The following is a 27,855-nucleotide window of genomic DNA, read 5'->3' as shown; positions in this document are numbered from 1 at the left end:
GTGGACCATTTATAATAGGTACAGAACACATGCTAAAATATAAATAGAAGGGGCTGAACGTTTACATATAGGGGTTGAAAGTTTACATCAAATTCCACGCGGACGAAGACGCGGGCGTCCGCTAGTTATAAATAAATTAGGTATGAAAGACCTTCATTTTTAATTTGTATGTTGATAAACATTTCTCATTGATTTTGGCTTCAGTGTAAATGTATCTAATAATTTATATGATCTTGATATGATCACCTAGAACGATGATAGAATAATTGTTGACAGTTTAGGCGTCGGGGTGTTCACATAGACGGGGGGGTCGGGCTCTATGAGGTCGGGTGGGTTGAGCACACTCACGAGGTGGTGTTCGTGTAGCGGCGGCAGCAGGTGCGCGGGCGGCAGCGCACCCACCAGGGGCGGCTTCATCTCCAGCACGGGGAACACGGGCGCGCACACCGCCTGCCACACCGCCCCACAGTTCACTATCATACGTCACTACCCGTACCCAAATACCAGCTTAGGTTACGCCCCCACACGCAATCAGATGCCGAGATGAATATGTCACATGTAACACTACCCGACAATTCACTTAGTATCATACGTTACTCATACCCAGTTTAGTCCAGTTTAGTCCCCCCCTCCTAATAATCAGTTGACGAGACAAAATATCCTTATATATCTATATCTAATACTGACATTTCACTAATCAAATCAAATAGCAGCTTAGGTGGGAACTCCCCCCCCCCCCCCCCACACAATTTAACAATATGACGAGACAATATATCATGTCATATCTAACACCGCCACACAAGATCTTCTTCACTACCTATACTCAAAACTCCCCCCCGCCCTAAGCACACTACAGATTTGCACTAACCGAGTGGAATTAAGTTTGATAACGATTATATTATTATTGATAGAAAATGAGATTAAATATCACATCTTCCGTACAACCGGCCCACAGTTCACTACCACTCGTCAATACCCGTGCCTACTTTATTATTAGGCACCCACTCACACGCTACGGGTGGTGCGTACCAACTGTGTAAAATAACTGTTACAGTTGAGCAATGACTTTATTGAAAGATGACGCGATATTACGTCACGTCATTATTCGACAACCCTATTGGTCTCTCCCTAGCGCGTTTACATGTCATTTTAACATCTCTGTTTTTTTTATAAACTTCGATAAAGTGCTGGATATTTTAATAGCCCGGGTTTGACTTTGTCACAAAACAACAAATAAGAATCACAGACTCGCATCTTTTTGTAAAATTAAAAAAGAAACATTTTAATTTTAACTGCTGGGTTGATTGCTGTCATCGCTTGCCCTTACAAATCGTCAAATAAAGTGACAGAGACGATGTATCATCTCTTTCTCAAGTTTCATTTGTAATCTTTACTAAATACGAGTATTATAGAGTTTCTTTGTTTGTTTGCTTGAACGCGCTAATCTCAAGAACCACTGGATTTGAAAAATTCTTTCAGTTTTAGACAGCCCATTTATCGAGGAAAGCTATAGGCTAAATATTATCCCCGTATTCCTACTGAAACGGGAACCACGCAAGTGGAACCGCGCAGCGTCAGCTAGTCTTGATATAAAAAAAAACTTGAGATTTTTAATGTTATTTTATTAAAATACTCACATCTTGTGCCGGCACTGCATAGTTGCCTTGGATGGTGTAAGCTTGTCCGCCGGCCAGTATGACCGGTCCCGCCACATTTGGCTTCGGTCTGTATGGAATAGTGGCGCCTTTTGGTGGACTCTGAGAAAATAAACGTAAATTAAACTCATGACACCATCGATATCCTATTAAAAAGTGGATGCACAATCAGCGACCAAAGAACGTCCCCACGCAAAGAGTTCTATACTCAACTTCTTGGCACTCAATTAAAGTAGTCGCATTTGCAAATTCAACTTTAAACTCAATCCTTAAGGTTGAATTTTCTCTGAATTTGGGATTTTAATGAATATTGGATATACAGTCTGCTCAGAAGTATTTCCCATCTGGGGTTACGTTTTTTACCGAAAATTAATTTAAAATGTAAAGGAACTGTTTTAAAATTAATATTTTCAGGGTAAATAAAAAAATATAAAACGCATCCTTATAATTATGACGTAGCCAAGTTTTACGTATTTTAAAATGCAAGGATAGATATAGGTGTGTGTTGGATGTTGACATGGATAATCGGAATTGTTTGACTTATTTCGTATGAAAACATAGTTATTATTTTTTAGTTAAAAAAATATTACTTATGCAGTTCGGCTCCTATATGTGGACTTGAAGTTATGGGAAATACTCCCGAGCATCCTGTATAAATACAAAAATAAAGTGTTAAATAGTTTGTATGCTACATACTTCCAGCATGACGCAGCAGATGTGGTAAATGCACTGTGTGATGGCGTCACAGGTCCCACTGATTGTCACCGCTCGCTCAGTTGAATTCGGCAACATTTCACTTGCTACCTGTAAAAGTTAATACATTTATGTAATATCTTGCTACCTTGACTGCGCTAGTGAAACCAAATTATGTAACTGTCAATCTATCTGTCGACCCCATGTAGTCTAAAACTTGACTCTTCAAACCAGTTCATATTAGTTTTGTGGCAAGTTGAAAACTTATGTCTAGATAGAAGATAGATGGATAGAAATGCTGGCATTTGTTTCTTCATATGAGCTTATTTTGAAGAAGGATCCAGACCACCACTGAGATGTCCAGTGCTAGACATAGGCTTCAAGTACGAACAACTAAACACTTTGGTCTTAAACCACCTGGGCCTTTAGGCGTCACATTGATTTTCTTTCTACAATCGCAAGCGCTTCATAAATTAAAAAATGTATGGGGGAAGACATTTGTTATCAACAGCAGGTCACGTGATCATGTTATCGATCGGATTTTTCATTCCCATACATTTATTTTTTGAAGAGTTAGCATTTGTAGAAAGAGAATTGATGGCTACAGGACCTAAATTTCGAGGCAAGCAAGCTATTTGTAGTCATCAGTGCACCTGAGAGGATTAGTCTGTCCGGAGGACCTAAGGTTAACTTCACACACACTGACCTGTATATTGGCTCCAGTGACATCCCTGATCTCCTTAATCTTGGAGCCGCCCTTGCCAATGAGCGAGCCGCATTGCGACGCCGGCACGATGAGTCGCAGAGTGATGGGCGCGCGGGACCCACCGCCGCCGCTCTCGTTGAACTGCGAGCACCACTGGAACACACACATACAATATTACATTTATCTATATACAGGGTGCTCGGGAGTCTTTCCCATGACATCAAGGTGTTCATGAGACCATTTATAGAAGCCAAACTTAACCATTTGATCATAATCATTGACCTATATATGTAAAAGGATGCACAATCATGTAGAAAATTTCACTAAAAAACTGGCCAATTTTGCTTTGACAGTTTTAGAATTATTGGTAAAGAAAATTATACCTTAAGGGTTGAGTTTAAGGTTGAATTTGCATATGCGACTGCTTGAATTGAGTGCCAAAAAGTTTTTTTTTTGGCACTTATTGAGTGGGGACGTCTTATGGTCGTTGATGGTGCATTAACTTTTTAATAAAAGATTAATTTGCAAAACTAAAATTTTTTTAACTAAAAAATTAAAACTTTTTATGTTTTCATACAAAGTAATTAAAATAATTCTGACTATTAGATCCCCAGAGATAAGGGAAATACTCCCCAGCACCCTGTATATACAAATTAAAGTCGCGTTAACCCTTTTTACACTTGTGGTTCAATCGTAGAATCTATCAATTGCCTGAGGAAACAATAGATTTATATGGCATATTGAATACCAATATTTAATATATAGAATAACAAATAAATATTTTTTACCTCTTCGAATTTCTTGCAGATGAGAGTGAAAGCTTTGAATATGGCAGTTGTGTTGCCTGTGACAGTGACGATGCGCTCTGGACACGATCCATCTGATATGTTGATTTTTGCTCCAGACTGCAACAAAACAATTTTTAAGTAAACTAAAACCATATCCTCACATCAATATAATACCATAACAAATATTATATGAGTAATAAGTTAGTCTCTTTGTTAGTTTATTGTGCCTAACTACTCGAGTGATTCGATAAAATTTTTCTGATTGAGAGCCGTGATAGCCCAGTGGATATGACCTCTGCCTCCAGTAAGAATGTTGAGTCATCGGCCCCAGTCAACATAATATACTATGATAGTCATCATTACATGTTCAAAAATTATGACTCTAAGGTCACCAACCCAAAGCATCTGACTAAGCTTAATATACAAGCTCACCATGCTGTTCCTACCAAGAAGGAGGCTTTAAAAATAAGCTGATAATGATGATGAATGGAATACAAAAACGAACAAGGACTTTTTATCTTGAAAGAAGTAACTAGTTTTGTTGTGTTGTAATATAATACGAATTTCAAATGAAATGACAAAGCTAATATCGTTCCAATATTGTCAAGAATTGATTTGGCCTTGCAAAGCTCGAATGCATTGACGCCAAATTTAGTCTTTGTGTTTGTCGACCTGTGCAATTGATGGGTTAAGTGTTATTATTGTTATATTTGAAAGATTACAAAGAAAATGAATAATTAAGCTAATATAAAATACACAGCAAAAGTTATAATAATATGTACATCGTATTATAAAGTCCTCCCCCGCGTCTGTACGCGATAAACTCGAAAACTGAACCGATTTTCATGCGGTTTTCAACAATAGACAGAGAATGCAATTTATCAAAGTTTTGTGTAACCAGTGACGATAATTGTTTGAAAAGATTTAATTAAAAATGCTACCCTGTGAGATATAACAATAATATAATGCACGGTGGGTCATTCCCCTTTGTATATTCCACGCGGGCAAAGTCACGGATGTCTGCTAGTCTAATAATACATTGTTAACTCACCTCTTCTCTAAATCTTTTAACAATTTCTCCCTTTTTGCCAATAATACTGCCAACTTCCTGTAAAAAGACAAAAAACAAACAACTCACTCATAAGAAGAGAAAATATTTTCATATCATACTAAAATAACTTTCGTGTAACAGAGTGGCAAGCATTGGCAAGTATTGTGCAACGAATGCACGCATAATTAATGCAGCCACACGAAGATTTATATCGTACAAAAGATTTCCTGTCTGGTGTCCATTAATAGACGGAGCATTGCATTTCTTTACTACATACAATAATAGTATGGATGCACAATGACAGTTTTAGTGTGACGGCGACATAGTGCCCGGCCCGTTTCCTGGCAGCAACTGTGGTTGACTTCTTCAGTATGTGAACAATGCTCGCACGTCCATACGTCACTCTGTTCCATCAAGTGATACATCTTAACAACACAAATAGAAACTGTGCAACTCTATGTAAGTTCAAAGAACTTTGTACACACTACATGACATGTATAATATAAATAAGGACAAGCATATCTAAGTTTCTGTACATAATATAATTATCATGCAGATAAACTAGTCATTACTTGTAAATGTTATTTATGTTAAAGTTTTGATTTGATTCAAAATAAAATTTAATTTTATATCCATTTATTGTGAAGTATTTTCTTGTTTAAAGTAACATTTATAAGTAACAAAGTAAATAAGTATGCTATGATGAATAAGTATTTTACACCTTTTATTAATTTTCGACAATAATCTATACTAATATTATAAAGAGGTAAAGTTTGTAAGTTTGTAAGTTTGTCACATTTTTTAAATGGGGTAATCTTCGGAACTACTGGTCCGATTTTAAAAATTCTTTCACCAGTAGAATGCTACATTATCGGGGAGTGCTATAGGCTATCTATACTAATATTATAAAGAGGTAAAGTTTGTAAGTTTGTAAGTTTGTCACATTTTTTAAATGGGGTAATCTTCGGAACTACTGGTCCGATTTTAAAAATTCTTTCACCAGTAGAATGCTACATTATCGGGGAGTGCTATAGGCTATATTTTATATTGGTATCATATATATTAGCCGAGTTATCACAGTTTTTGTCATACAGGTCGGACTGAAAATCCTCTTAAACAGACTTATTCGCATGCGCTGCCTTAATTATTGTGTAAAATTGAAATTAATGTATGGAGACATTATGTATCTTTAAAAGTTCTACAAAAAAGTCCGCGACACCATATATCTATCTTCTATATTTTAGCAGATATAGTACCTTTTGTGTTTTAAAAATTATTAATTTTATATACTTAGGTTTACGTCATTATTTATACAACTAAACTTTAATCCTTATTAAAATAAATTATTTAATAATCACAAGGATATTATGGAGATAAGATTTGCCCTTTACAGTAATTTAATTACTTAAATAGTTTCGGAGATAATACAAAATTTCTATAAGACGCAGAAATTCCGCTATATGACGTCGGGCGCTTTCATTTACGTAGTTCCCGTTCCCGTGTGAATATGGGGATCAAACATAGCCTATGACACGTTTTCTATTGGTAAAACAATTTTCCAAATCGGTCCAGTAGATCCAGAGATTACTTCCTACAACCACACGAACTTTACCTCTTTATATTATTAGCATAGAAGTCTCTATTTCTCTTGGTCATACCACCACTCTCGAAGGACTGGACCGATTTTGCTAAGGGTAGGAGTAAGATAGAGAAGTTACAGGGTAGGGTAGGGTACGGGTAGGGAAGCGTAGGGGTAGTGTAGGGGTAGGGTAGGTTTAGGGCCGGGTTTAGGGTAGTGGTAGGGTAGGGGTAGAGGTAGGGTAGTGGTAGGGTAGAGGTACGGGTAGGATAGGGAAGTGGTAGGGTAGGGGTAGAATAGGCGTGAGATAGGGGTACGGGTGGGATAGGGGTAGGAAAGGGATAGGGTACGGGGAGGGTAGGGGTAGGATGGGGGTAGGATGGGGGTAGGTGTAGGATGGGGGTAGGGGTAGGATGGGGGTAGGGTGTAGGTAAGGTAGGGGTAGGTTTGGGGTAGGGTAGGGATAGGGTGGGGGTAGGGGTAGGGTAGATGTAGGGGTAGGGTAGGGTAGTGGTAGTAGTAAAGTTGACATCGAAATTTACGCGGACGAAGTCGCGGGCGTCCGCTAGTAATCAATAAAATATGTATAGTACATACAATAAATATTTTATTGATCAATATTGTCGAAAATATGTCAATCAAATATATAAAAAATAAATATAGATTAAAAAAATTTAAGTTTTTTGGACTAGCTTATTCATTTAATAAGCTATTTAGTAATTAAGTATCCTGTGTATCTAACTATGAAAGTTAAAAAATAAAATATTTCAATGAATTGTGAATATCATTTTTTTAAGTCAGTTAAATAAAGAAAATACTTTATGCTGTTTTAAGTTTATTTAGTGTTGTATCAAGTTAAAAGTCCTACAACAAAGGGAATGTCATAAACAGTTTATCAACAAAAAACAAAAGACTTAGAACAAACTGAAATATCAGCAGCATTATTTCAATTAGAAAAAGAAATAAATTGATGTTTGACGAACATGGAGAATGCCAATAGCTGGCAACTTGCCAGAGATACTTTATATTGGATTACAGCCAATTAAAACTGGGAACTAGACACATCACATAGGTAGTTCCACATCAATACAATTTGCAGCTGTGACAGACATCTAGGTGAGTTAATTTAGAAACTATTGAGTAAAATATTTGGATGCTATAAAAGTAAATTGAAGAATTAATGTTATTTTTATCACTAACTACCTGCTAAATGACAATGTATTCAAAGTTCTGGCTATTTAATCAGCTATATAGTGGTACTATGATCACACAAAACAGACACTAATTCTGAACACCAGCATCATTTGGACATAATAATTAAAATAGGACAAGGAAAGGTTCATATAGAAGATATAAGTTAAAAATTATTGCATCTTTTATAATTCTACTACCCTACAATACACCTACCCTACTCCACCCTATCCCTACCCTAAGTAGCCAATGTCCGTCTAAGCTACTTTTTCACCAATTTTCCAGTCAAATCAGTGTAGCAGTTCTTCAGGTTTAAATAGTGTCACTATAGTCTGGCAAGTTTGTTGATGACACTCCCGTGATATGCGGGCAACGGGGGGAAAGACTGCGCGGGTGCGAAATCGTGCGTGTGAGAAAGTGAGGTGCATCAGTCGTGGGTTTTCATTCATCGCTACACACCCCGCGGCCCGCGCGGACCTACGGCAGTGCTACGAACGAAGTTGCCAAGCTATAACACGAATTTCTTTTACATTTTAACTATTTTATAGATTAAGCATGAAAAAATTATATATAAACAAAAATAAGAAAGTGTTGACTGAATATCTGTATGATGAATGAATGTATTAAGGTTGAGAAATCATTTTTATTCACTTAGTGTTTGTATTAAACAAACACGTTACACGTTATTTAGTTTTGTTTACATTAACCACCTTGAAATTTCAAAACAGAATGTACCACTTTCAGTTACAAAGTAAGATTTGAATTTATTATTTTCATGTATAATTATTATTATTTAAATCAAAGGAATATGTAATGTAAATTATTACATTGTTATAATTTGTAGTTGTGATAATAACAATCACTTATTCTAGGTCTCATTCCTATACTGTGTGGCAAACAGTATGCAAAAAGCTTTACTGTCTTCTACACCACACTTCAGTTGTAGGTATCTCTAATGTAATCCAACCATTTTCCCCTTTGTCAAAATAAAACAGTTACAAGAGAACAAATGGCTCAGAGAGCAATAATCCAGTCAATATTTTACTACAACAGCAATTAGCAGTCACTATCAATAAAACCACGTACTCAAGCTAAGGTTTGCTGTTAGTATGGTCATTACTATGATTTATAGTGAGTGTAGGTCATGCTATCTTTATTTGAGCGAAGATATTTACACAGTTGTCTCTGTACATCCATTGGGGCTTAAGGGATTATAGAATCATTTATTCTGTTTGTGATTATTGCTACTTGTATTAACTTGGAATTAGATATCTATACTAATATTATTAAGAAAACTTTAAAAACTTTGTGGTATTGTAGGGGGTAAGCTCTAAATCTACTAAACCAATTTTTTAAAATTCTGTTACCACTAGAAAGCCGCATTATTTGTGAGTAAAGGCTATATTTTATCCCTATATTCTCACAGGACCAGAACTACACGGGTGAAACCGCGGGGCATCAGCTAGCTATAAGTTTCTTAGACTAAAAAGGATACAGAGAAAGAAAAATATCACAAAATCAGAGACACATATTATGTAGAACATGGTGTTCTACACCTTCTAGTACAAGGAATGTCAGACACTATGTGCTCAACTAACCAAGTAAAAACTGCTATAAATCAAGTTTCTTTGAACAGCTGTACAAAAGGAATGGCAATGGGTGGTGAAGCTTGCAACATCACCTGATATTATGACCACAACCACTTTGTCAAGAGTGTGATACCTAATAAGTTTCTGTATTATGTATCCTTATATTAGATATGACTAGCGGCCCCGGTCAAGCTTCGCTTTGACTTACTCAAATGTCCAATTCTTCCCTATCCCTACCCCTACCCCTAGCTTACCTCTACCCTACCTTTAAGTAATTGACTATTAAATGTTAGTATAGGAAAAAAAAGGGTCGTTTTAAGGTTTTCCCGGCGATTATTTAAAGTTTTATAATTTTTTCCTTTACCTCCATGAACATTTTAAGTCCCAAGATAAGATAAGTTATGGTAATATGTATTTAGTGATTTGGCATTTAATTACAATTATATTATGTCATAAACTGGTATAAAATTAGTGAGTGATCTGCAATTCATGGATGTAAAAGTGCACTGTCCACCCTAAATACTCTTTTGTGAAATTCCCCACAATAATGTGGATAATTTCTATCTATACTAATATTATAAAGAGTTAAAGTTTGTGGTCTAGTAGTGGGTAATCTCTGGATCTAATAAACCAATATTACAAATTCTTTTACCACTAGAAAGCTACATTGTTTGTGAGTGTCAGAGACTATATTTTATCCCCATATTCTCATGGGAATGAGAACTAATGAAATGAAATGAAACCACAGGACGTTGACTAGTAGAATATAAAGTACTTTTTTAAAAATAGCAACTCTTACAAAATTAATTTAAAACAAAGCTGGTAATTTCCTGGCACAATAATTATATTGGGCAATAGTGAATTACGTAAGAGTACAGTTGTGTAAACTAAATTTGTAATTTATGTAGAACTTTAACTTATTTAATCAAGAGAATGAATAATTTACTTGTATGTCCAACTCAACATAAATTATTTAGTTTTCATTATGTAGCATCTTTTATATTTCATCATACATTTATAAATTACCTTACTAAGAGATTTTCTGAATCTGAATAGTTTCTGCTAAATTTTAATGTGATGACTATAATTTTAATGAGACAGTATTATATTGCATGTAATATAAACATTTATAAGTAACTAGCAGTCCTGGTCAAGCTTTGCTTTACTCATTCCCTACCCCTATCTATTTGTACTCCCACTCTACACCTACCCTACCCTACTTGCACCTATGGGTAGGGTTACCTAACCTACCCTTATACTAAAATTACAACACAAAAAAAACCCTCTGTAAAAACAACATACATCAAAGAATATTTAAAAAAAATAATTAGCCGAATTGGGTTAGCGCTTCTTGAGATTTGGACTTAGCAACACATTTCACACATATATTTTTATATTATACATATATAAAACTAATGGAGTATATTTTATTGAAGGCAAAGTACTAGTTAAGTGGACAGGGCAATACACAAACAGGATATTGCGCTAGGCATCCATACAAGTGTTAGCTTCCTAACAAGATTTAAATATCAATGTCATATTAGATTAACATACTTTGGAAACTCACAACTCGTTATAAATAAATTATATTTTAATTTATATAGAAACATTAAATGTTCATTAATTTTTCATTATAAGCAACAAATATTCTACAACATTATATATAAGTATATATTTAGTAATTGCATTACTTCTACTTTATCTAGTTTTGCATGCCAAATAATAATCAAAATAAATAACCTTTACATTACATTGAGGAAATGTAATGAATAAAATTAAAATTAGAATTTAATCACTGATTTTGTTTGAATAATTTAAAATTTTCCTGACAAACACAAATGGTTTGTTTGTAAGGTAGTATTGCAAATGGCAGGTCTACAAGCTACACATGCATCACGAGGTTGAGTTCAGAAGAAGGTAAAGTGGACACTTTCACAATGAGAACATCTTAAAACACATAACAAGACAGTGTTGCACAGATCAAGTGTAGAATCTTACCTTCCCCTGCATAATCAGTCTGATTGTGAGGGTGACTTTGGAGTCCTCTTCATGGAGAGTGGGGGCTTTCTCCAGTTCCATGCTGGAGGAGGAGTCCGTCGAGTCTCGCGGAATTTTGACTGCGTATGGGGCTACGTGTGGGCAGGGAACACTCCACTCAATCTAATGGCTGGGACTCGGGGGCTCTTGGCACTCACTGCAGGCAGGGTAAGCTGGAAAACAGGCGCACATCTCATAAGGAACGTCCAAAGGTTGCGAGCGCTAAAGGTGCGGGGCATGGGGAGTAGTCGTCGTCACAAAGCGAAGCTAAGTACTCAATTATTTACAATGATGGTCTGTGACAAGCGCAACGGAATGAGGGCGGCTAATGAGGATCTAGTCGCTATTACAAACTAACTTGTCCTAGGTGCGACCGGATCGGGCGGCCGTAACACGAGTCGGCTCGCGGAGCGCCGCGGGACCGTTACTTGAACTCGGATACTGGTTCGCGAGCCGGGCCTCGCAACATAACCTCCGCGTCGCGCCTCATGGCTAGCCGACCGGGTTATCGATCCCGCAATTTCTAAACAAAACCTCCAGACGATGTCGCCGCAGCATTCTTACCTCGTTAATTTATTTATTCCGACGAACAACGATAACATAACAAATCTTAACACTAATATTATCACGAAGATTTGTATAAAATCACACTTATCACAATTTTCTTCACTTTTTAATTAAAAAACTAATAAAATTCGACGCAAATGACGCGTCTGTAGCTTGAAGCTGTCATAGACAACTGAAGTCTCTCCGGCTCTGCGCTGTAGCTGCGTGCTATACTCTGTTACATTTTGTTTTGCTCGGCTTGGATGCCAGGTTTTTCAACCAGTAGGTTGGTACTATAATAGTCTATGGAATATAAGCTAGGCGTCCACGGAATAAACTCTAATATTTGAAATCAAATATTTTTTTTTTAAATTATGATGCTAGAGTACCAGTGTGTACACTATATTTTAAACTAGCGGACGACCGCAACTTCGTCTGCGAATAATTAGTGTAAGCTTTCATCATTCTCTTTCAAACCCTTATGGGTTGAATGTTAAAAAATTTTGAATTACAAAATATTTCGTATTTCTGTCATGATTTATGCATTTTTATAACTGTAACTCTTAAAAATGAAGGACTTTACATACAAACTTTCAACCCCTATTTTACCCCCTTCTATTTTTAAATGAATTGAATGAAATGAAATAAATTCTCATTTCATTTCAAGAAAAAAGTAGCATATGTTCTGCTCTTAGGTCTCATTTATTAGGATACCAAAATTCATCTTGATCGGTTCTGCCATTTGCTGTGAAAAAAAACAGACGGACAGACAAAGAAACCATAAAGCAGATTTTTTGCATTTGTTAAAGGTAGATTTAACAAGGTTAGTTAGAAAAATGTACCTACCTACATAACATGGTATATATGTTAATATGTATGGTAACTCCACAGGCGTTCTTTCGTGTAATATATATTATTAATTCAACACGGCTGGCGTCCAGTATTTATAGCCATAATCGGTTAATTATGTGAGCACAAATATTTTACTCGTCGCTTGCCACTTACGATGATTTTGTTATACGAGTACAAGAATGTGGCATATTGTTAGCATTTTATTTTAACCTGTTTTCGTGGATGCAGGTAGGTACCTACTACCTAGTTGCTAGTTGTATCGACGAAAGCGCAAGGACTTCAATTTTATGTTTTTGACTTATTATTGTAACCAATAGCTAATAATATTATTGCTTGACGTTTCGAAAGTACTTGTATACTCGTCGAATATTAATAGTTAATTTTTAAAGTACTTACATCTATTAAAGTGATTTAGAAAATTCTTTTAATTCAAATTAAATTTTTTTCAAATTCAAATTCAAAATTCATTTATTTCCCGTTTTCCTAAGGTAACATGAACTAGGCGGGTGAAACCACGAGGCGTCTGCTAGTTTATAATAATTTAGTGGTAAGTTTCTGTTTATGGTTTCAATGTAAGTAGGTACCTAGTTGATGGAGATGATTTTAGTAGGTAATTGATTATTACAATAATTACATAAGTTATTTAACCCACTAAATTATTGTACTTAGTCAGGTTAAAATCGTCGCATAAGCATTTAAGTATAGATGCAACTTAAACATCGATTAAAGTGCTTTGTGTTTTGTTCAGGATCTACATACTAATTACTAATGGACTGGATTTACGAGAGTTGAGTGGTTTGTTAATTTTATCATCAGCTTTTATCAACAACTTCGTGTTGTATCTGCAAAGCAAAGCATACCAAACAACATTTTGTTCTGTCAAATTAATTGACATTGCAAGTATTCAAGAAAAGCAGAAAATCCCAAAAGTACAAAGAACTATATTTTTCTTAATAACTTTCGACTTTTTTGTTTCATGTGAGATAGAAGCTTCGCTATCGCTATGCTTTGCCAGTGACGCTCAAGCTCTTATGCTTCGGTTGGCAACATTGGATTGGTTCTTCTTTCTGATCAGATTTCTTTTAAATGGCTTTACGGCTCTGAGTTCTAGCCTTTTTGAGATTATAAACCAGAAAATATAAAACTAAAGTATAGCTCAAGCATGCCCTACAGACTTAATGATAAAGATTCTATTAAGCGTGAGCAACACATTTTGGGTCAGAATCATTGTTGTAGAATGAGTCTCGCACCGACACAACACCACTTAGAAGCCGTAAAGACTACTGTTGCATTTTAGTCGAATAAGTACGAACAATTTTTGGGTTTACCGCCCAAAAATTGTTCGTACTCGACTTAAATATTAAAGTAGTCCGAACTCGGCTTTAGGCCGAGTTCCCACTACACCGGACAAGCAGATTTGCCGGAAGTCGTCGGGCGACGGTACACTAGACATTACCTACACAGGATCCTAAAGTCGTTTAATCAAGTGGATACTCAGCTCAGCCAAACCCGGGATAATGTGAATAGCGTCATATAATTTGCCCAAGAAATCGACATTTTACACAAGAAAACGTATGACGCCGTAGCAACTGCTGATCTGCACTACCGGCGTGCCCTTTATAGGTGCAAAGTAGGTCCTCTGTCACCCGGACGTGGGATTTTTAACCCACGATCTCGGGTCGGGCGCGCCCGTACTGATACCTACACTGTTCCCAAAACGCCCTTCTAGTAGGTATGACCCTCTCTAAGCCGAAGCCGAGTCACAGAGGAGACGCCCTTGGAGGACGTTCCACTTACATCTACTATTTCTGCCTTCATCCACATCACCCAGGCCCCATCAGATGCTTCTGTGCTCGCTTAAAACTATGGTGACGCCGCTGATGTCATATTTAAGGAGCCTATGGCACTTACTCATGGCGCGTTCGGAACCCTCGTATCTTTAATTTTAAGTTTTCAACTATTATTAGGTACCACCATTAGATTAAGTTCAACTATGCCATAACAGGACTTATCAAAAGTGCTTTGTAAAGTATGCCTATTTGAAATAAATGAATTTTGAATTTGAATTTAATCGAAAAAAGACGCCATTAGAGGCCAAAGATCGCGATGGGCCAACGTGAACTTAGTGGTAGCTTAACAATGGTAGGTACCTGCCTAGTAGGTAGGTACGAGTCAAAAAATAATTCTTTAATAATAACTCTATCGATAAAGTCGGTTGAAAATAGCTCTATCTTTCGCTGAGAGAAGCGTTTAGGAAGGTACCTACGTGAAGTAGATATAGGTTAGTGACTGAAAACAAACTGTTTACTCGTCGAGTGGATTCTCCAGAGGTGAAAAGGGTTTAGAACAAAGGCCAAACATTCAGGCAGGGATAGAAAGGGACCCTTTAATTTACAACAAAGCGCCTTTAATTATATTTCGTTTAAGTAAATACTATTAAAAACTATGAAACTGTGATTCTTATCTTATCTTATTATGATACCTGACAGGGAAAGGCAAAGCCCGCTAGAGTACCTACCTAAGTTTCTATTGTTATTTCAAAGGTAACAGGCATTTATTTTTTAATTTCGTTGGAATTTCAGTAAACTTTACTTCGCCACAGAAAACGTGAAAGTTTGGATGAATGGATAAATTGTTAGGTATCTACTAAATCACGCAAACTACTGGACAATACTTTTATAAATTTGCTAATATAAATTTGCTAAGTACATAAATATATACCTATTAATATATCAACAATAGGGCATCCGGCATAGCCTACTGTTTTGATCGAAAGCTAATGAATCCCTACAGCCCTACTGGATTGTAAAAATAAATAAATTAAAAAAAAGCACGCAGACGAAATCGCGGGAATTAGCTAACTGTAAATCCTGTGAAAATATCGAGGTGAAAAAGTATCCCATATCCCACACCAACATTCATCCATCCATTAAAACATTCCTATTAATGATACTGGATAAATAAATATATTTGGCCAATACAGACACATTGCTATCTAGCCCCAAAGTGGGATTGAATTAGGCCCTAATTTTTTTATGCCAGGAGGCCTATTCTGTAATGATGTTTTGCCTATTCTATCACGTGAATGCGAGTTTCGAATTCACTTCTTTTACTTTCTGTCGAACACGATATTATAGAAAGATCGCACTTGCGAGTTATACAAGACATCCTTACAGAATAGCCCTCCTGAAGCATGAAAAATCCGGTCAAGTGCAATTCGGACTCGCGGTCCGATCCGACCTGAGTGTTCCCTAAGTGGGCAACATTACTAAAGCACGTGAAGTAATAGATTTACATTAAGGAGCCAAACATAAAGAGAAACTTGATTGGGAGACAAATCTAACTTTGCCGGTATGACACCGTTGTACGCACATAGCTTTTTCTAAGGTGACTTAGATTTTTCCTAATATTTTATTGCTTTTTGGCAAGTTTCATGATTTTAGGACAACAAAAAACAACTTGATAACAATAACTTTTGATTCATTATCGGCCGAATATATATTTATATAGATTTAGTTAATATAATTTATCTATATAAATAATAATATCAACCCATATTCGGCTCACTGCTGAGCTCGAGTCTCTTATCAGAATGAGAGGGGTTAACCCAATAATTTTAAATTATTTTAATAAATTTTAAATTAAATTAACACACGCAGATAACTAAGAAAATTCTCTGGTATGCAGAGATACGTGATATTTAATTGCTATTTGATAAGTTGGAGGTGCATGCCCCGGACCGGATTCGAATCGGAGGCAGAGGTTCCTACCCACTGGGCTATCACGGCTCGCACGTAGGTATTATATCTATCTAAATATAAGTTCATCCTAAAAGGAGCTTCGCCCTATTGTAACTTATTCAATGTAAGTTTTTTTATGTTTTGTTAAACAATTACAAGATCTAGATACGTCAAGCGGCTTTTTATGATGAGTGACCTTTCGCTTTTTAGATAAATAATTTCTATTAAAATTATAGCAATAAAAATCCATGTTTTCCATATTACTGAAACAGATAAACGACGAGTTTCGTACGAAATTTGCAGGTACCTATCTAGAATTCGTCAGTTTTGAATTTTAAAAAAATATGGTGCGGTAAAAATACTCAAAGCAAACCGTCTTTCTATAAAAACAAATTAAAGTGAAAGTTTTTAGAAAAAATATAACAAGCTCGACCTAGCTCGACTTTTGATTTTGAAAAAATAACTATTGAATATATCGTTAATGATATTTTTCTTTGATGTAATAATTTATACGTTATCTACCTATTAAAGGTAAGGACATGGATTTTCGAACGCCCAAAAAAGATAAAAGGGGACCATTCTGACGTGGGTATTAGGTTTCTGTTTTCGTCCCGCGGTTTATACATGTAACACGACCAAGGTGTATACATATGTATATGTATGTATGTTCACATGACGTCGGTCAACGAGAACGACAAATTATTCACGAGGATATTCCTATATTTCACGAGCGGCTCTAATACGACCTGTCGGGAGGGTTTATATTAATGAATTGTTGTTTCGAGTGCCACCAGTTTTCCACGTGAGCGCTTTGTTCAAAAAGGTGTAGGTAAACGTAAGCGATGTATATGAATAAATTGTTACCGATCATCCGCTTCTCTTATGAGTCTATGTATTGTTTTTCTATAAATAGGCACTAGAGAGTTTTTTTTTTTTAGTAAGTTAGCCCTTGACTACAATCTCACCTAATGGTTAGTTATGATGCAGTCTAAGATGGAAGCAATCTAACTTGTTAGGAGGAGGATGAAAATCCACACCCCTTTCGGTTTCTATACGGCATCGTACCGGAACGCTAAATCGCTTGGCGGTACGTCTTTGCCGGTAGGGTGGTAACTAGCCACGGCCGAAGCCTCCCACCAGCCAGACCTGGACCAATTAAGATAATCTTAATCTGCCCAGCCGGGGATCGAACCCAGGACCTCCGTTTTGTAAATCCACCGCGCATACCACTGCGCCACGGAGGCCGTCAGGTGAGATATTGCGAAAGCCAGACATACCACAATGTGTGAAGGCTGAAGGTGTGATCATCCATGCTCTGCTAATGCCATGGTCCACTTTAGTAAATCCGTCTTTTATATGGCAACTCATTTTTACAATCATACTGTATATGTTTACGTAAATGATATGACCTTAAATAGTGTAACTTGATCATAGCGGTTCCATGGGAATTGGTTCGTCAATGTCGGATGTTAGTCGTTAAAGCATCTATAGATTTCCTTCCTTATGCCTTAACGGAAACGATTAAAGAATACTGTAAATTATGGGAACTTATCGTGTTTTTTGTTGTACTCTAGAAGGTGTTGGAATGGAGCCACGCATTAATAAACGCAGTCTTGGTAGATCGCCAGGTGGGGACGACATCAAGAAAGTCATAGGGAGTTGCTGAGTGCAGGCAGCTATACCGATCACACAAAATACAGATACATAAACAGATGTTGTCACCGATTGCCGATTGCATTGAAACAGTGTGGTGCGTCCAAGTTGCAAATCCTCTTTGCTATATTGGGAGAGACCTCTTGTCATCATCATCATCATTATCAACGTCACTGCTGCACATAGGCCTCTTGTACAGACTTCCAAACACCATGGTCTCGAGCTGCCAGCATTCAGCCGCTCCCTGCAACCCACTTGACGTCCTCGGTCCATCTAGTAAGGGGTCGACTAACACTGCGCTCTCCGATGCGGGTTCGCCATTCCAGCACCTTGGGACCACAACGTCTGTCGGGTCTTCGAACTATGTGCCCTGCCCATTGCCACTTCAACTTCGCGACTCGCTGAGCTATGTCGGTGACTTTGATTCTTTTGCGGATATCCTCATTTCTGATTCAATCGCGTAGAGAAACTCCAAGCATAGCTCGCTCCATCGCCCGCTGAGTGACTCTGAGCCTTCTTATGAGGCCCATAGTTAGCGACCAAGTCTCAGACAGGAAACACGCACTGTTCGAAGTCTTTCGTCTTCAGGCACTGAGGAATTTTGGACGAAAAGATGTCGCGAAGTTTCCCGAACGCTGCCCAACCAAGTTGGGTTCGGCGGATTACCTCCTTCTCGAAATTGGACCTACCTAACTGGACTGTGTGCCCTAGGTAAATCAATATACACGTCTACAATTTCAAGTGTAGATTCCTCAACTCCTTAACAATAACTGGGTGGAGCGGTACGAGACCTCTTGTAGGCCTTTAAAAATACGCTGATGAGTGATGGCAATATTAGAGGTAAAATACTTGGGTATAGTTAATATTGTAGACCAAGGAAAATGGCCAGGTTATTGAAAATGGCTTTTAAAAAACAACATCTTATTTGTAATAACATCTTAATACATCGCCTTGTGACGAAGTTGTGCAAGAAAAATCTTACTCGACATGCCACCTAGCTTACTCTTTTATATAATTAACAGTTTTGAAGTTAAACTGCATAGCGACTAAGATTATCCCCTAAGATTAAGTACCAGTAAATGGTAGGAGGTAAATACTTACATGTTATTACTCCAAAGAACCAGAATTCTTGGACGACGTAGTCGTGTAGGTATCTGAAACAATAAAAAATTTCTAATGTTTATAGGTAAACTAGTATACATATAAATTAAATTAATCTGTGATTTGTAAATAAATTTACACGTATATGGTGGGACTTTCACTCGAAGACAGGGGAGCATTAAAAAAGAACCATTAAGCTAATTTTCATTCCGAAAAAACCCGTGATTCCCGATGAATAATTTTTTTTCTCTTCTTGGTTTATCAACAGTTATTATATCAAGTAACAATAAACAGATTATGTTCTATGACAACTTCGCTTTTCGAGTGTACCTATTCCCCAGTAAGAACATCCCAACATCATCATCGTTTTTATAATAATAGGTAATCTGTCCTGTGAACCAGTTATCCCGATAAATTTATGAAAAACTCGAGCGTCCAATAAGTATGAATGAGTATAATTAGATGACATAGTCATAAGAGGCTCAGAGCCCTATTTATTAGTATTTCATCAAAATCATCATCCCATATTCGGCTGACTGCTGAGCTCGAGTCTCCTCTCAGAATCAAAGGGATTAGCCCGATTGTCCACCACGCTGGCCTAATGCGGATATCACGCACGCAGCGAATTAAGCAAATTCTCTGGTATGCGGGTTTCCTTACAATGTTTTTCCTTCACCGTTTGAGACACATGATATTTAATTTCTTAAAATGCATACAACTGAAAAGTTGGAGGTCATATCCACTGGGCTATTACGGCTCATAAAAATATCATTCGATATTTCGAATATCATTCAAAATATCGAATGTATATTATTTCTACTGAAATGGTAAAATACAATTTTTCAGTGGGATTGCGAAAATAGCGAACGTCGTTGTTCTTAATTCTTCCAGTAAGCCAACCAAGAGATTCGCTTTTAATTCTAATTGAATTTTTATCCGAGCTGCGAGCAAAAAGGTGATGGGTATCTTTCATGAAGGAATTATTAATACAATAGCCGTCATTCAGAAGTTCTTCAACTAATTAAACTTAATAATCCTATGGCACGGATTCACTTCCCGATTTAAGTAGCCAGATTTTTTTAAACCTCCTATTGTGCCGTGTTTAATGCAAATCCCTTAGAATACCAAAATGGACCTTTCTTCCTTGAGAAAGTTTTTTTGAGATTTATCTCTGAGTAAAAAATCTTTTTAAATTCCATTATTGAGATTATTTTCGGTTAGGCATTCTAAAGTAACAATCTCACCTGATGGTAAGTGATGATGCTATCTAAGATGGAATTATAGTTTTTATTTCTTTATAATGTTGCCATCTAATATTAAACCTATTAATACTCGTAATCCTATAAAGGCATCGCTCAAGGAGACATTAATGTTTAATAACATGGGGTAAGTATATTGTTTATTCATAAGCTCGTTCGTCGTTTGACCGAAACGTTAAAGTTACGTCAACAAAATTAACTATCTATTCATAACCAAATAATAAATAAGGAAGTCTTTGTCTTTAGGGCGCATTACACAATATTTTGGTAATTTTAGCTATAGAGTAAATCACGACAAAAAAATCGGTTGTATGTAAAGTCGGTTTTCTGACGATAATTGAACGTGACAACGTCATACGAATACTGATAGAATGGTTGCATTTTTCAAAAGAAAATGTTCGTTTTTCTAAAATAATATTTAATATACATGTCATACACCAGGATATACTTTATTTATTTCAAAAAAAGTTGGCAGCCCTTGAGCGAAGGTACGACGTATGACGTCATATTTTCGACCGGCTCCGTCGAATTATAAGACGTTGTCAGGTCAAAAATTTAATGTCTCTTTCGGTTGTTCAGTTTTACCAGTCGCGAAATGCAAAGTTTTCAGAGAGTATTCTACACGTTTTACTACTATGTTGTAGTGACACTAGAAAATTATTTTAAGTGAAGAATCAAGATATAAGTAGTTGTATCTTAATTTGCCATATCTACGCCCAAAGCTGACATGACCCAGGGCATAAGGTATATAGTTATAGATTTTTTTATATTACTGTTTAAAAAAAAACTAGCGAACACCCGCGACTTCGTCCCCTTGGAATTCAGTTTTTCACAAATGCCGCGGGAACCATAGATTTTTCCGGTTTCAAAAGTAGCATAGTAAATGTTAATCCGGAATAAAATCTATCAATTTCTAATTTCAGCCAAATCGCTTCAGTAGCCGCAGCGTAAAGGAGAAAAAAAACATACACACTCACACAAACTTTCGGCTTTTTTAATGTTAGTGTAATGTGTTGTTTTTGAACGAATGAGGGTATTTGGAAATTACATCCCAAAGCTACCACGATCCAAACTCTGTAGCCAATATGAGCTGTTAGAGTATCACAGTAAAGCCAGATTTTCGTAATAAAATGACGAAAATCTGGCTTTACTGTCTCTTAGACTATTAAAAGTGGGTTCGACTATAGTCAAACGAACGGAGAATCCTCTCGGGTTCAAGTCCGACTTGATAACCGTAGAGCCTTCAAACTGAAACTAACGCCCGTTTATAAAGCAACATACAAAACTACTACAAAGAGATCGCCGATACAACAATAAAAAGCAACAAGGTAGCGTAGCATTGCGGGATAAACAAACATGGCGTAGTTCGGAGGTTTCCTTGGCCCGTGTTTGCGATTCGATCGTGAGCACGATGAATAATATACCCACTTAAACATCCTAGAGCGATTCAAGCGCTTGATTGGTTTCCGCATTGAAATTGGCTTCATACAGAGATTTCTAGACGATATGTGTACCCGGCAGTGAATTGGAATATCAATAAGTACCCTAAATATAATATTTATTTAGAAACTATACTGGTTCAATAATTTATTATGGTTTAGAATTAAAGTTAGGGACTCATTTGTGTTTGCAGTTTTTTACGTTTAACGTCCAATCTTAACAAAACAAAACTTATGTCATCATCATCATCATTATCAACTCATATTCGGCTTACTGCTGAGCTCGAGTCTCCTCTCAGAATGAAAAGGGTTAGGCCCAAGTCCACCACGAAGGCCCAATGCGGATTGGCAGACATCACACACGTAGAGAATTAAGAAAATTCTCTGGTATGCAGGTTTCCTCACGATGTTTTCCTTCAGCGTTTGAAACACGTGATATTCAATTTCTTAAAATGCACACAACTGCAAAGTTGGAGGTGCATGCCAAATTTATGTATCAGGTTTAATTACCATATTTTTTCTGCGGGGATATATGTGAACTTCTGTTGTATCTACATAGATTCAGGGTCTATGAGAATATAATGATGGCGGGAAAATAAAATTTACTAATAATTTTACTGGCAATATCTCCGTAGAATGTTCCTGTTTTGGATTGCACGTATATCGTCGTTTCTATGGTATTGTGAAATCAACCACAACACATTTACCAGTAGAATGTTATATAAACCAGCGTATGAATTGAATACTTTTTTATTTACTGACCCATAAAGCAACAGCTTATATAAAGTCCTGATCTTGTTCAAGAACTGAAAGTAACAATACGGAGAAAGTGTAAATATAAAGTGAATATATATTTATGTAAAACATAATATATATATTAGAGTGAAGATAACATAGTAAACAAATAGTATTTCAATGTAAAACATGTAGGTGACAGAGTAAGGCAATTAAGTTGCTGCTATTAGACCAGGCGCTCTGAGGAGTTGAGTATGCATAATAAGAGGACCATATTATTCACACTTTTGAACTCAGAAAACTGTGCAGATTCTAGATGTTGCCTGGAGGTTTGTTGGTCTAAAACCTCCTGGTCTAAAAAAAAAGAAAAAAATTCTTGGTAATAATTCTTAAAGAGAACCCTAGGAGGGAGAAAAGATGATAAGTTGAAAATGTAAGCTGATATTTTAGTTTAAATAGTATATATAACTATTTAACATTTATAGAGCTTTTAAATACTGAATATATTAAATTAAGAAGTTAAAGGATTATAATATAAAAGTGTTATTTAATGGATAAATTCGTTCTGTATAGAGTTTCCAGTAAAATTAGCTTTAAAAGCGCATAATCCTTGTAATTTACAGGTTTTTCCGTAAAAGACGTGACGTAGTTCGAGCTCAGGTAACTAACTTATTTAAATAACATTATGGTATTTTTTTTATCTAAGCAGAGACCTTTTATATTCATTTAGTATGCATGAAGAACGTATTTTATGATGCAGTTAATTATTATTATTATTTGGCTGGTCGGAGGCTTTGGTTAATGACCTTGGTTAGTTACCACTCTACCGGCAAAGTCAAAGACCACCAAGCTATTTAGCGTTCCAGTACGATGTCGTGTAGAAACCAAAAGGGGTGTGGATTTTCATCCTACTCCTAACAAGTTAGCCCGCTTCCATCTTAGATTGCAGCATCACTTACCATCAGGGGAGATTGTAGTCAAGGGTTAACTTGTAAAGAATAAAAAAAAAGTTACCGACATAGCTGAACGAGTCCCAAAGCTGAAGTGGCAATGCTGGGACCATACTCCCAAGGTCCCAAGGTGCTGGAATTGGCGATCAAGCAAAGGAAAGCGCATTGTTGATCATCATCATCATTATCATCATATCAGCCGATGGACATCCACTGCAGGTCATAGACCTTGTGCATTGTCGACTGTAGTAGTTGAGGTGAGACTGTAGTCTAGGGCTAACTTGTACCTACACATTTTTCATTATATAAAGTATAAACATAAACGCACAATTAATAAAGATATTTTTAATTTTTTTGAACTCTCGTATAAATTTAACAATCTCACTTATTTAGTATGGAGCGTTTTTAGCGATTTGTGGCATCGCCGCAAAATTGATTGACGCCTGTAGCTCCGTAGGTAATGATCGAAGACCCCGTTACTTCTACAAAATTGCTATCGGCATCTTATTATAAGTAGAATTTGAAAAACCGTCATCATCCCCATGGCAGTGCTTTATTGGTCGTGTCTCGTAAAAATAGAGTTCTGTTACTTATTTATGGAGGGTTAACTTACTTTTGGAATTCGACATAACCATCCCAGCAACCCAATTTTTCAGTACATTAGTACATAGCCCAATTAATCTATATTTGTGCTGCAATAGCATAAAAAGGATTATTAAATTACAATCAATAATGTCAATTATTGCGGCTATTAGATAATAATTATCCGTATTATTATATTGTAGCCTAATCATTTGAAGTTCCATTCTTCTTTCCGCCTTTTCTTCGTGTATTCTGATTAATAGAGGCAATATTCTGGCACGCTATTCCACACGGACCACAAGAAGGCCCGATGTTAACGTAGGCACTCTGTGATCATAACTCAAACGTTCTTACTGTTAATGTTCTATTATTTTTTTTCTACTTTTGAAGCTGTGGAGTTTTTCTTTCTGTCATACAATGGATTGGCACTAGCGATGCATTTTTTTTGCCAAGTCGGGATTTATTGAGTGAAAAAAGCGGGATTCTTCTGTCGAAAGCCAAGTAATAGCGAAACTATCAATCAAAAATTGGTTTTTTCATTAATTACATCTTTACATTGCCTCTGCATGCCCTATTGGTATAGTGGACTTATACTATGTGGCATATGATACTTCCTCTTGGGTTCGGGTCCTGGGTCGTGCTATAAGGAACTGAGCTTTTGCTTCTTATAGGAAATTTTCAGTAAAAATTCTCAGTGGATTTGGGAAGTCGTTGGTGTTACACCCTCGTGCATTGAGCACTTTAAGCAATTGGTTCTGGTAATTAACATTAACATCTAACAATGATCTTTAAAATAATTAAACATTATTATCCAACCCACCAACCCGCTTTGGAGTGGCGTGGTGGTTAGTTATAAATTACATATTCCCTTTACTATAAGGAGAACTATTCATTAATTTGGTCTTTACTAACAACATAAGTAATAATTTTTTTTTATTGATTACAAGTTAACCCTTGACAACAATCTAACCTTTAGTAAATATCAAATGAACTGTCATCTACCTAATACTGTATGATATCCATGAATGGATGTCAGTGGGCACTGGATGACATTTGTTACTTAGAATCTCAATTTCGTACAAGTAAAATACGTCAAATTTACTAATAATAATGACATGGATAAGATTTACATATATTAGTATAGAAGTAAACCTACGCAAAGGCTTACCTACTTGTATTTTCAATATTATTATAACCATAAAACACCGCCCGGCAACGGGTTAAAGTTATTAGGAAAGTTAAATCTCGTACTTAACATAAATCATAGACTCCTGAGGATTACTAATGGTTTCGACTCCTGAGAGAACAAAGCAGTTTTGGGAGCAATCGGCCGGAAATACGAGAAATCAATTTTCAACTGTTAACGAGTTTACAGAAATTTTTCTTTTGTTTTTCCGGCTGCAGCGCGAGTAGATATAGGTTTTTCTATTTCATTGGGGACTTGTGGTATTCGCTTTGGTTGGTTGGTTGGTTCAGTAAGGTACGGGATTCCATCCCCGACAGTCAATATTGTAAAAAAAATATGAGATTTTCTGCGTACCTGATATAAGAACCTTTTTTTATCCCCAATACAATACGGACAGAAAAAGTTATGATCCCGGCACTAACTAGTTGAATTGTTTCGATATCTGATAACTAAAAATCATGCTTTTTGATACATAATATCAATGAGGTATCTCTGAGCCCAGTGGATAGCCCAGTCGAACCTGTGCCTCCAATTCCGGAGGGTTGGAATCCGGTCCGGGGCTTGCACCTCCTCAGTTGTGTGCATTTTAAGAAATTAAATATCACGTGTCTCAAACGGTGAAGGAAAACATCGTGACGAAACCTGCATACCAGCGAATTTTCTTAATTCACTACGTGTGTGAAGTCTGCCAATTCTATAACCCCTCTCATTCTGAGAGGAGACTGAAGCTCAGCAGTGAGCCGAATATGGGTTGATAATGATGATTATGATGACCTCTGAGACTGAGTCCGCCAAATTTCAAAGGAGCGTGTTGGGTGTAACCATCTACTCCTTTAAAACCATTATAGTAGGCTATTGGTGAACTAATCTTCCTAAAAAGCTCATAGTCAGTCCACGCATTACAATGAGAATTCCCGAAGAGTCTCTCTGAATTTTTAGTTTCCAATTTCCACGGGACCGTCTACGCGAGCCGTCGATTGCCAAATATGTAACTACCATTTATTCGGATTAAACGTGTTCCCGAACTGTTCTGCGGTTATTGAAATCGATCACCGTGTTCAGAGTATTTATATAGCGGTCCTGGGAGGCTTGTGCAGAATTGCGGACAACAGGAGCTTGTGGAAACTAATTTGCGTACAAAACTAGATAAGTGTCATAAGGTCGATTGTAATAGGTAATATATTATGGTTGAAATGAGGGAGCTAAAAGAAGTCATAATTAGTTTATTTCAGTAAGGCTTAGCCTCTTAGCCTACAAGCACTTTAAGAACTTCGGATATTGTTGTTAAGAAATGGTGATAATTCTTTAATTATCAATATAATATTATATAAAACTCAAAAAAAAGTAACGAAGAACAACAGCTTAAAGTTTGACACGACACACAAAAATTTGACGAGACACGAATTACAAATATCTTACTACTACCATTCATGGATGTTATGCCTCCGGAGATTTTATGGATTTTAAGGCTCTGCCCAATAAATAAGTCCTTTTAATTTTTTAGGTGTAATAAAAAAATTAAGGTCAACTAGCCGTCTAGTCAAGAGTGAAGAAGACAAAGATACTAAAGCTAAAAGACTTTGGATTTTTTGTGATTATTGAACTTTGTAACTTAACTTTATAACATATTTGCTCGTAAAATGTCTCTTATTTCACTAATTTCAATATCATAGTAGAGTAAATAGGCTCAAAGCCTCGTGCTTGAAAAATCGACCGATAGATAATTACTATCGTATCAAAATTTTATCTTATTGTAAAACAGGCAAAGATACATATTAATTTTCAGAAAGTGTGTTCAAAGTGTGTTTCCTCGCAAATATGTTATAAAACATCGTATGACATACGTGCACTTTAATAATTACAGCCTCTACTTATTTGTAACTCTCGCCTACGGCTCGGGCTAGCAATATCGCCTCGGCTGTAATTTTCAATTTACAGCACATATACTATATTCTTAATATGGTCGTCACTGCCTCGCATAACTTTAAAGCAATTAAAAATAACTTGGATTACTAAAATAGTAATGGTGTAGTATATGTAGTATGTAACTCAAAGATGACACAGTCCTACTTATATTATTAACGCGTAAGTTTGTATGGATGTTTGGATGTTTGTTACTCTTTAACGTTGCAACTACTGAACCGCTACTACAAAAATTTTAAATGGGAATAGATTTTACTCTTACTTACTCTTTTTTAACTCTGGGGAAAACCATGGTTCCCGAGGGATTTGTGAAAAACTAAATTCCACACGGACGAAGTCGCGGGCGTCCGCTAGTGTTATCATATTACAAACACTAAAAGCAACTTCTTACTTCAAATTATATCTTTCAAGAGAAATAACAAAAGTCATGTACATTTACGTGGCTTACAGTGCATTAAGGCAACTTTTAGCTGCCAGCTTTAGTTGCGATAAAAAGACCTGGAACGCAGTTTCCATGCATATTTTCTTAAGGCTTTTCACTTGCGGCGTGAGTTTTTAGTTTTCTTTCCAAAACTTGGATTGAATTAGCATTTATTGTCT

General features: G+C 36.4%; 1 protein-coding gene across 5 annotated transcripts in view; it reads right to left on the bottom strand.

The window, feature by feature from the left end:
- LOC112051672 (poly(rC)-binding protein 3) overlaps nucleotides 1-27,855 on the bottom strand; it is a 326,225-nt gene that overhangs the window by 17,982 nt on the left and 280,388 nt on the right. For 2 of the 5 annotated variants that reach the window (XM_024090405.2, XM_024090401.2), the window contains exons 1-8: nucleotides 11,854-12,056; nucleotides 11,251-11,462; nucleotides 4,894-4,950; nucleotides 3,843-3,959; nucleotides 3,055-3,207; nucleotides 2,352-2,459; nucleotides 1,638-1,757; nucleotides 349-450 (exon numbers count right to left, since the gene is read on the bottom strand). In XM_024090405.2, coding sequence (XP_023946173.1) covers nucleotides 349-450; nucleotides 1,638-1,757; nucleotides 2,352-2,459; nucleotides 3,055-3,207; nucleotides 3,843-3,959; nucleotides 4,894-4,950; nucleotides 11,251-11,331 — 738 coding nt within the window. In that variant the 5' untranslated portion in view covers nucleotides 11,332-11,462; nucleotides 11,854-12,056. Of the gene's footprint in view, nucleotides 1-348; nucleotides 451-1,637; nucleotides 1,758-2,351; nucleotides 2,460-3,054; nucleotides 3,208-3,842; nucleotides 3,960-4,893; nucleotides 4,951-11,250; nucleotides 11,463-11,647; nucleotides 11,795-11,853; nucleotides 12,057-19,181; nucleotides 19,235-27,855 lie in introns of those variants that run through there. The other 3 variants (XM_052884856.1, XM_052884857.1, XM_024090403.2) reach the window with 3 other exon arrangements.

This window comes from Bicyclus anynana, chromosome 12 (assembly GCF_947172395.1).
Source record: "Bicyclus anynana chromosome 12, ilBicAnyn1.1, whole genome shotgun sequence".
Taxonomy (NCBI): domain Eukaryota; kingdom Metazoa; phylum Arthropoda; class Insecta; order Lepidoptera; family Nymphalidae; genus Bicyclus; species Bicyclus anynana.
The sequence above is the reverse complement of the archived record's forward strand: the minus strand, read 5'-3'. Positions and strand labels throughout refer to the sequence as shown.